The sequence below is a fragment of the Fulmarus glacialis genome, unplaced genomic scaffold (assembly GCF_000690835.1).
Source record: "Fulmarus glacialis isolate BGI_N327 unplaced genomic scaffold, ASM69083v1 scaffold4259, whole genome shotgun sequence".
Lineage (NCBI taxonomy): Eukaryota > Metazoa > Chordata > Aves > Procellariiformes > Procellariidae > Fulmarus > Fulmarus glacialis.
In genome coordinates, this window is record NW_009231247.1 from 107,806 (window position 1) to 119,432 (window position 11,627).

At 36.5% G+C, this 11,627-nt stretch overlaps 1 protein-coding gene across 1 annotated transcript in view; it reads right to left on the minus strand.

Annotated features, from left to right (window-relative positions):
• Window positions 1-11,627, minus strand: part of AHI1 (Abelson helper integration site 1) — a 94,615-nt gene that overhangs the window by 53,565 nt on the left and 29,423 nt on the right. Inside the window, 2 exon segments of the mRNA XM_009584485.1 lie at window positions 8,165-8,367; window positions 10,395-10,535. Coding sequence (XP_009582780.1) covers window positions 8,165-8,367; window positions 10,395-10,535 — 344 coding nt within the window.

The following is an 11,627-nucleotide window of genomic DNA, read 5'->3' on the forward strand; positions in this document are numbered from 1 at the left end:
AGTGAGTAACTTTTCCTTAACACTGTACAAATGTTTATGGCGAGAAAACTAAGATAGTAAAACTGGAAATAAAATTAAAGGACTGATAGGTAAAATCCACACACATTAAAAATGCTTAACACCATCTTATTTTACCCTCTGATAAAATTATTATGATGGATATAGTCTTATGCTGAAAAATGAATGCAATTCATTTCTTGTGTCTGATATACCTTTTATATACAACACAAGCCACTGAGAGAAACATAATGCTGAAAAAGGTCAGTAGCGGAACAGAATCTTCTGTCATAGCTGATTATTAGCTTATTATTGCTACTTTAGGCCTCTATTCAAATAGTAACGTCAGCAAATATGAAGCAAGAATTAAAGACAGATATCCTGTGCTTACAGCACAGATGAAAGACCAGTGCTGTGTAAGTATTATTGCCCTGATACTCTAACTAGATTCATACAGGTCACTTACTTTACTCAAGTAAAAGGCTGAGAGCATGCAGATTTAAATTCCATATTCACAGTAAAATTTGTAATGACTCTACGATAATAGGAGTCTGTGTATCCAGCAAAAGATGCACAAAATTCCTCATTAACTTTTATAATTAAAAGTATAAAGAAATAGTAGAGAAATAGTTTGAAATAGAAATTCCTTACATCTATTGCTAACGCTAAATAGAAGCTTGGAGAGAGGAGAAAGTCCTTAATGTAACTAAATTACATATTCAGGGAATTCAGTAAATATTCCCATGACCAGATATTTGAAAGTACAGTCTTACCATAAAGAGCCATTTCAGTCTCTTTATGTTCCTTGTTAGCTACCACACTAGTGGAGCATTTCAGAGTTCTGGTACCAGATCTTACTCTGGAGGAGGCTCAGGCTGCATTGCTGTGAAGCTGGAAGGCATACTTATAATGCTTTACCTATTTCTAAGGTAACTACCCAGACAATGACCTTTACTTAATAGTAAAAGCAAGATATTTTATTTATTTTCTTTTATTCACTGGGTAAGTGTGGGAAGACTAGCAATTACTGCAGAGTAACTAATCGCGGTAAATCCATACAGATCAGTATGAGGACAGAATTTGTGAAACCACTCATGTCACATCTGTGAAAGTTCCTTTATCTATAAAATACAGACAATAGCTTCCTTTCTTTTACATCTATTTTGATGTGTTTTAAAATTCATCTGATGTTTGCTAAAAATAAGGAATGCCTAGAAAAAATTTCTTACTAAGCAAAGAATATTCTAACGTAGAAAAATATTACAGATCTTAAGGATCTGACCTGCTTTGTAAGATTTTCACAGAAGGGAAAAAACCCCCAAAAACCCAACAAACTGCAGGGGAAAAAAAAAAGCTATTTGGCTATTTGTTCAACTTTTTCTAATACAGGCAACATAATTAAAACTGGCAAATTTAATGAATTGACAAGGAAAATTCATTACAATTTCCAAAACCTTACTTTATAACAAACTACTTCTTAAAGATATACAAAGCAAAATTCTGGCAAAACTTTCATATGCTATTAAGTATTTTACCAATATAAAGCTTCTAGTAATACTTCAGCCATTTCATATAAACAATCACTTCATACAATCACAGTGATTCAACAGTATCTGCTTGACAAATAGAAAAAAGGTTTATATGAAAATTTTGTATCCAGTAAATGAAATGCACAGGGTTATAGGATTTCAGATTCAAAACTGGTTCCACCATGGCTTATAAAACACATCCTTTTAAGTCTGCAGCTGGGAGTAGCTATCTTTAAAGTAATAATTGCAACAGAATTTCCTAGAGTAAGAAAAGCATCTCCTAGCATTCCAAAGAGGAATACTGGAAGAGGAATAGGAAAAAGTATACAGCACTATTCAAAAGCACCTACTTAATTTAAAAGCCCTCACTCCAGTGGAATGTATTGCACAGGTCATCAGAAGAATGATTGTCTACGTTACAGGATCATGTTCTCCACTAATATGATAACTAATAAACTAAACCCCAAACCTATCATGCAGCGGGCCATATGGATCTGACTTTAAATTGCTATGAAAGCAAAACTGGAAGAAAAGTAACCTTAATAAACATTTTAAAATTCAACTGAACTTTAATGGATTTTTAAAATTACTTACTAATCTGATGTAATGAAAAGAATATTAGTAAATCTTACGGAGAATTACCACACAACCCACTCATAAATAACATGATAATGCCACACACTTGTCAGTATAACTTCTATATATATTGTATATATACTCCATACCATAAGAATAATTACGCTGTGTTAGATCAAAGATCCATCCTCATGTTTTTCAACAGTAAACTGTAGCAGATAAGGTGCATAAGTTTTCTTTCTCCTATGGGCCCTTCCACTTTCATTGCTCAACAGTTTATAAACTTCTTGAGCATCAGCTGGCAGTAACACCAGTTCATTGGGCCAATAGCTTTTGCTGAATCTCTCCTTTACGAATTTGCCCAAAATCTCCATGAATCCATGTACACTTCTGGCCTTCACAATACTCTGTGTATGTAACTTCAGTGTATGTCCCCACTTCAGATGTGGGAAATAATTTTTTTTTCCAATACTGTTCATGATTTCATGTATTTCTGTCATAACTTTCCTCTCACTCATCTCCAACTGCACAATCTGAGGAGCTGTAGTCAATTCAATCTCATTACATGCAAGCTCTTCAATAGCTCTTGGCATTTGTATTACTCTTGTTTGAACTTCTTCTCATTTTACTGTATTGTTTTTCAGAAGGGGTGTCCAGAACTAATTACAGCGTTGAATATATGGGCTCATCTTGGATTTCCTAAGTAGAAACACACAAACATCCTCCTCATATTCAGTTTGGAATGGGTATCACTTATGGTTTCTTAAAAACTATTCAGCTACAGTTTTGTTTTTAATAAGAAATAAAATTAAGTGATTTTTTGCCCCCTTTTTTTTTTTCCCCAACGACGGTATACACAGTATAAAAAAATTGGTTTTCTATTCATTTGCACGTTTTCTTTGGGAAAAACTTAGGAGAAACTTAAGACAATTCTATGAACTTACTCAGTGAAAAAGAGGCTTTAAAAATACTGCAAAATTCTTATACATATGATAGATAACAGAATATCAGTACCTTCTCTGACAGTTTGTAGATAAAAATTTTGTACTGCAGGCATGATCAAGTGAAAAAGCTATTTCAGCCTGCAGAGACATTGTGGCATCGCCTTGTACTTGGCCAAAAACATTCACAGAATTAGCAATGTTTTAACAAGAGTCCTCAGTACTTAATGTATTAAAACCCCCTGGTTTTCCATCTTCAGGTAGAAGTTGTAGTAAGTTACTACAGAACTCTTCTCTTCCCGATCTGCACTACAATCCAGAAGCCAAGCATTGTATTTCAGAATCTACCAAACACAAGATGACCTGGAGGACAGATTCTTACAAGACTGACAACAGTATCATAAAAAATACACTCCACTCTGGCATCCAGCTCTGCCTCTAGGTCTTTGGTGCAGACAAAAGGACAAGTTTCCAGCTTCTTCCACTTGATGGCTTAGCTAGTATCAGTATCATGTTTATGTGTTCACTAAAAAGGCTGCATGTTTTTTCTGAAAAACAGTGGCTTTAAATTCCTTTCTGTTTTCAGACAACAAGATATATTTTGCATCTCAACTTAATTCTAAAAGGAGACCATCTGGAAGGACTACTTAGTATAGTATTTCATGTGTACTATACCAAAGCATCATATATGACCATACTTTATAGTCATACAGCTTAATGATGAAAGTTCAGTACATTTGATGCGATCCGAGTTATAAGCTTCTGGATTCTCTCACAGTACCTACTCCCTGAATGAATTCTGGCATAGTAATAAATTCACTCAAAGGACAAAAAAAATTCAAACAGTTGTAAGTAGTTCTGTATATAGGAAAGAATACTTTCCCATTCTACTTGTCTAATATGGCACTTAAAACCCTCTGAGTATCAGAATTTTGGTAACCACTTTGACAACCTCTTAATAACATTTTTCAGAAATACATCACGAAGTAAAGACTGGAAAAGCCAAACATACTTTTAATTAATTTAGAAGTATTCACATATTAAGAGACGAGGCAGCCAACATATAATTGATTCCAGGACTAGTACTATAGATGCTGTTCTTAAGCACTACAAAGGTTTTTTTCTCCTTTAAGTTATACCATGGAAGTTTTGACATCTAAAAGAAAAAATTTCACACAATTTCAGAGCTAGGATATAATACCTTTTAAAAGAAGCCCCTCTCCCCATGTCTACATAACATATATCACCCCCTTGTTATGCAAGTTATAAACAGGTATTTTGATTGCTAGATGAAAGTGAAATTTTAAATACATAGATAGTAACACTGAATGAAAAGCACTTATGAGTTCTTCCAGTGACTAGTGATGGGTTAAGTGTTTTCCTATCAAAAACTTCTGTGAATAGAAACATACATTAGCATTAGTTCCTTGAGGCAGAGATAAAGAATAATTGCTGCCAAGATTCACTATACTGTAATTTCTCTATGTGGTAAAGAAGCCAATTCTGCATTCTGGTTTCATAGAAATTAATATTTATCTTTTGTAACAAAATGTCCTAGCTTTTGTGAATTACTAGAGCTTTAGCCCAATATTTAACTCTTGGTTCTAATTATGCATTTTCTGGGCTAACAAGAATGGTAATGTTGCAGAGGAGAAGAAAAGAAACTTCCTCTATCATTCATTAAGATTCCTGCTTAGGTAGCAAAGAAGAAAGAAAAAAAGAAAAAAAACATTGGTTCTAAAGGGACCTGGAAAGGATGCACTGGTCACAACACAAAAAACCCAAGCTCATACAGGGTCAGAATATTCTCAATTTCTATCTAGCTTAAACCAGATTTTAATGTATTCATATTACATTTTCAAATCATATATCTAAATTGCAGACCTCCAAACTTCGCACTTACAAGTTAATTTTATATCCATTAATTACTGCTGTTAAGTTCACACACATTGAACCCAGAGACCCGTGTTGGCAGATCTGCTGTTAGGAGGTCCAGCACCTTTGTCTCATAAGTCACGACCCCAGGCATGACCTCAGGCCATGTTTACTGTCTACAAGGTATGCTGCCAACATGCTTGTCCCAGCACTGTAATCCCTATGTGTCTGTGACAAGGCACTGGCATGGAAACATGACCAAAAGACCATTAAAAAGCCTACACAGTTTCCAGTTCCCTTTTATTTTTCCCATCAGACAAATACATACAAGGCAACACCTGCATTTTCATTCGGATCTTCATATTCCAACCCTATCACATGGCAGCCTGCCACCCTACGTGTGGCTTAATAAAGACTCCTTTTTCTGTTTTCACTTGTCTGTACCCAGACATATTAGCACATATTCTCACATATGCAGCTGAGTGGCAACTTCTATGAGGCTTACTTTGACGAACACTTTAGCAAAGCATTTATGTGAGTAAGCATTCTAACAAGCCTTCCAGCAAAGCCTGCACTTATATACATGCATCATTTTTCACATGAAAAAGGGAGTTGCGCACATGTAAATACATACGCATCCAAAACGGTAATTCCCAATTACAAATCAGTAGAAATTTTAAGTTTTAATGTTGATATATTATACTCTGGGGCTGTCCAGAATCTCTGATAATGCAGGCAGGCAATACCACACCCACATGCAAGAGATGATCCTATCCCTGCTCGGAAAGGAGGTATTGCTGTCCCCTGACTCTCATGTTGGATCACTGAAAAGATGAGTATCGAGTCCTTTCAATGAAAGGAAATCTCCTCCCAATATCGCAGTGGTTCATAAAGCCCTGCAAAGAAGTGCTCTCAGTTTTTATAATCATCACTGCTCTGTGACAGACATCAGACTGGATGTGGACTCTCAACTGCCATCCTGTACTGTTTGGAAACCCACAAGGTGAGAAGACTCTGATGACCTTTCTGACATCTCCCATACATATGGTCCATGAGTAGAGGGTTTGCAGGATGCTGTCCAAAACCTTGATCATGACTCTGCTCACAGTGGACTTAGTCACCCCAAACTGGTCATTGAGTAATGGGAGTGTAGGGTTACAAAACTCCAGTAGCTGAGAGTTATTCTCTCAAACACAGTTGTAGGCATATCTATTCCTCCTAGCTACATGGTTCCATGGAACCACTACATGGTTCTGCTAAACCAGGTTTGCCTCCCACAGTCCAGAATCCCTGGCTAATCAGGGACTAAACAGTTGCAATGATACAGACTCCCAGAAATTCATTATCCCCGTCTTCTTCCTCAGATGACAAGACATCCAGAAGAGTAAAAATAATTTCTTCTGGAATGTCTTCCCAGACACAAGGTTACATGCTCCATTCTCTCCATATTGTGCCTCTCTCTGACTGTTAAACAACCTGAAGGCACCAGGACTCACTTGTAGATGAGCAGGAACAAAATAAGCAGAAAAATGAAACAAGGCTTACTTCCTTATGTGAGGCCACATCTAATTGTAGAGGCAGCAGCAACATGCTACCATTATCCATGCAAGCTACAGTGTGGTATTTCATAAAGGAGTCCACTGAGAACTCACAGTCCAGGAGGCAAAGGACTGTGGGATAGCTTTCTTTTGGATAGTTTCAAAGCACAAGCCTAATGGGGATGTCCAGGCCAGGGAACCTGTCTAGATCTAATCCAAAGCAAAACCCCTCAAGCATGATGAGAGTAGCTACAGCATCCTCAGCAACAACTCCTTTCACCTACTCATCTGCTTCTTTTGTGCTTTACTACTTATTAATGCAGACAAAGCCTAAAACTACATTAAAAAAAAAAACAGAAACAAAAAACTACATGCACTCAGAAGTACTTAAAAATGAAAAATAAGCAGCACAAACCCAAATGGAGTTCATGTCATTGTGAACAGTAATTATAACTGCACAGTGCTACTCAGGAATATTCTGCATTCTTGTCACGTGCAAAATTGTCTCAAGTTGGGGAATTTCACTTAATTAAATTTATTGCCAATTACAAAAGCTTTAATTACTGATTCGGGTTTTGAGAAACAAGACAAATAGTCAAACAAACACCCAAAGAAAACACTTTTCCTCCCTTTTTGTTTGTCTCCGCTTCAGACACCTCTCTGCCCTCCTTCCTAGTCCCCAGTCTCCTTGCTTTTGCCATTATGCTACACTCAGTCCCTTTGGTAAGGTGATGGGTGGTACAGGAGAGTGGGATTAGTGCATAGTGACTTGCTCTTTTTGCCTCTCCTTGTTTCTTACGCCTTTCAACTGCTTTCAACTGTGGGTCCTCCACTGGCCAAAATCCCCTCGGGGACCGCACCTGTCCAGCGTGGATTCCTCCATGGGTGCAGTCCCTTCAGAGGTGTACCTCCTCCTGTGTTTTCTTTTGTGTGTCCTCACACATCTCCTCCTGTCTTTCCCTTCATGCCTACTCCATTATCTCCCCCGTATCTCCATTTGTGCATCGTTTTGTGTCTCCTGCATCATTTTTGTGCCTCCTTCTGTGTCTTCTTTTGTGGCTCCTCACATCCCTCCTCCTGTATCTCCACTTGTGCCTCCTGACATGCTTTCCTTTGCGTTTCCTCCTCTGCTCTGGTGTCTCCTGTCCCTAGTAGCTACCGACCTTGCTTAAGTATGTTTTCACAGAGGTGCCATATGCTCTTCTGTTGGTTCCAATTTCAGTTGTGCAGTGGGTCTGTATTGTCCTTCACGGAACTGGCTAGAAATGGCTGTGCCCAGCACAGGGCAGTCCATGATCTCCTCCCACCCAGGTCAGCCCTGCAGCCCCCCTGCTACGAAACCCCTGCCATTTATGCCACATACAATGCTAAAGGTGAATAGAAAAAAAGAAAAAGAAAAAAAAAAAGAGAATTTTCTAAAGCTCAGCCATAATGATCTATGGAGTAAACCATATGAATGGCAACGGGCACTGACAGAAAACATCCCTTGTCATCAATACTTAATAAACAAAAAGAACTTAGTTTTATGCAGTTAATTTCTTCCAAAGAGCTACTTACAGGTGCATTAATATTAGCGAGAGATGTATTCATTTCTGAAGAACAGATCCCAAGACTACATATATATGTTTTGTTACATATGCGAGTCCCGGAATATGAACTTTGGCAGAGAAGACTATATACTTCTGGAAATTAATTAAATTTGACTTACCATAACAGAATCAAGTTTTTGTTTCACCTTCTGCATTCTCATTGATGCTCTTGCAACACTGACAAACTGATCTGCCGGAGACATCACTGAACTTTTTTGTATAGGAATTTCAGAAAAACTGCTAAAGAACTGTGGCCCTCTTGGTGCAGCTGTGGTAAGTGATGAACTGAGATCTCTTACGAGTTCAGCTTCCTGTCGTGCAACTGTAGAAATAACCAATATTAATGTGTCAGGTGAAGGCTTACATTTCCATGGGAAAAAAAGTAATTGAAAGATCACTGTCATTTTGCCAACCATGTCTTCAGTGAAACACCATCAGAATCTGTACTAATAGTGCTATAGGGAAAACCTGAAAACGACATGAAATTTTCCCCATACTACACCATATCCCCCAACTCTTCCTGATGACAATGTCTCCCTTATGTTATCTGTGTTCAGTAACCTCTCACACAGAACTGATATTTTTGTCTTTCTTACAGACAATAGCGTTCTCCATGCAGAAATATTGGGGGGGGAGGGGCGGGGTAGAAAGGAATGTTTTCAAAGGCAAGAAAGTTATATAGTTTGCACTGAATTCAAGTCAGCTATTTTACTAGGTACATTTCACATTTTTTCCAGCCTAGTTCAAGTGAGCTTATTATACTTAAGTAAAATTTCAGAAGTTGCTAGACATATATACAGGCACAGGAAGCATTCTTAGGAGATAGCCTGCTCTAGAACAGGATACTTTTGATGAAAGTTGTGCTCACTGTCATTTAAACAAATTGTTTGACTCTTGGAATTTTTTGTACTGTGGTCTCAAGCCAACAAAGGTTAAAAGAATTCTTCATGAAAGTTTTTTCCAGGATATTCATAAAACTGTTGGTGTATGTAAAACACATACTGTTGGAGTCTTAAAAACTGTGTCAGTGACTAAAATTAGTATTACTATATGATTAACTCTTTCAACACTGACAGTAAGACTACCTTCTGAAACCAAAAAAGGAACAAAAAGTTAGTAACAGACAATGTAGAAAACACCACAACCTATGCAAAATCTTACTGTCACAAGTGACTTAGTTAAGCAGTCAGATGATACAAATAACTATCACTGTGATATCTGTGTGATCTCTAAATATACACACACACATATATATATTTAACTACCCTATTAGCTTTTTAAAGACTCACTGTCTGCTAATAGTGAAAAAATTTTAAAGAAATCCTTCATCCGAAAAATTTTCCATTTCTCTCTAGAATGCAGGTATATTACTGGGTTGAAGTTTAGCACTGAGTATTGACTGTAAAGTCATTCCAATTTATTTTCCTGTAAAAGTCAACCAGTTCAACAGACAAATAACCTAAACTGTGAGATTTGATATGAGTAATCTCATTAGAACCTTTTATTTAAAAAGCAAATGTGTAAAGACAGGATTAGCTTTATAAATCTACGTTCACTGCAAACATAATTCAAACAAAAAACTGTTGCAAATATGCAAAATTTGTTGCATAATTTGTATTAACATTATCTACTGTCTACATGCAACATGACATCTGAAACTATGTCCTTGATTGAAACAATGACACTGCTAAAGCTAACCACAAAAACACATCAGAAAAGCCTGCAAAAGACAGTCTGATTTTATTTTGTATATCAAAAATTCAAAGCTAGCATTTATCACTATCTTCTCTTTAATATAACATGGGGAATAAGTGTATCTCTCACATAATCACACCACTGACTTAACACCTGTTTATTAAAAAAAACGTATACTCTCTCACATTAATTTATTTCTTCTTAACAGCTCCTTAACATTATTTTGTAACATAGCCAGCACAAAATAATGAGATTTCTATTAAGCTATTCATTAATTTTCAGAACAATAGTTTTTCTAGCTCCATAATCCACCTCGATACTGAAAAGGGGCTTTTAAATATTTATATGATGCTGCCTATATATGATAAAGTGCTGGAAGAATCACACAGGATGACATAAAATAACACATTTAAACTTGAGGTTGCAAGGGGCTTCTGGTGATTGGCTAGGCCAAAGGCCCTGCTCAAAGCCAAGTCACCTAGAGAAAGTTGCTCAGGGTCATGTCCAGTTGGGTTTTGATATCTCCCAGGATAAAGATATATATTATCATCAAATGACTGTTTTCTTTTTCCTTCAAAAGAAGTACAAATACTAGTAAATCACTTCTAAAAATAAAATATTTATTGGTGTGTATCAAGAAAATTTGTACTGTACCTTTATAATCATAAATGTATACAAGTATTGGCTGGGTTTGACCAAAGGCACAAAACGACACCATGTGTTCATGTGGATGAAAGGCAACATCACGAAGTGGAGATGTGAATGAAAGTTCAGAATATATGGCCACCTGATCTCCTACAGAAGTGAAATACGTTTATTAATACCATGGAAACATATTTGATATAGCAAAATAACGGTTAGTTAAAGCTTGTATTACTACAGTGCAGTGACTGCCACTGTAAATAAATATTCTTCAGTCCATTTCCTTATTGAAAAGTAATATTTGGCATAAGACAAAAAAATATTGCATGTTTTTAAGTTATTCAGTAAGTCAGAAAAGTTAGTGCTGTTGCAACAGCTGCAGAAAACCCCAGAGGATGCATCAGGTTAGTTGAGTTCTCGTGTTCTGATAAGCAAGTTCTGGAAAGGTGGCGTTCCACAGTATTTGTGCTTGCATTTTGCCAGAGATAGCTATCTTAGTTGTGGATTTCAATTATATAATACTGACAATAGGAGTGAAAGTTGAGCACAAAATTATTAAAAAAATAAATAAAATTAGCTCTTCAGCTGATGGCTGAAGAATGATGGCATTATGAAGGCAAGTACAGTGTGTAAGCAAGAGTCAAAGCCCAGTGAAAACATACTACTAACAAAATTTCTCCCTCCTTTTACTCTTTTTTAAAGTTTTCAGACAAATTATGTAGTGGCATAGATGTAAGCTAATATATTTGGAAACATGGAAAGAAATCCAAAACAGAACTGTTGGTTAGCTGCTAGTTTTAAAACATTTACTTCTTCCTTTTTAAAAATTATTTACATCACAATTGGAGACAGAACATAATGTCATCAAAACCAAAAAATGTATTCTGCTACCTTCTACGGTTATTTTTGTCCCTTTTACCTCACTGTACAACAAAGGTGACAAACTCTTTATCTTACATTTGCTTAACACTTTTCCAGAAAGATTTTGATAGCTATTTTGAAACTACTCAGTTTGGGAAATAATTCACGAAGAAACCTTATATCCCGGATGCCAAAAATATTCAGAGTCTCCAGTCACCCTTAGGAAACAGATGAAGTGGTTCTCAACAAAAGCCTAATTCCCAAATCAAAAAAATGCAACAGAAAGACTGATGTGACTTAAAACATTTCTGGGCACTGTTTTAAGACCCTCATCCACATGTGAAGAATTGCCATACACAAAAAGCTGAGCTTAAGGAGCTCCAT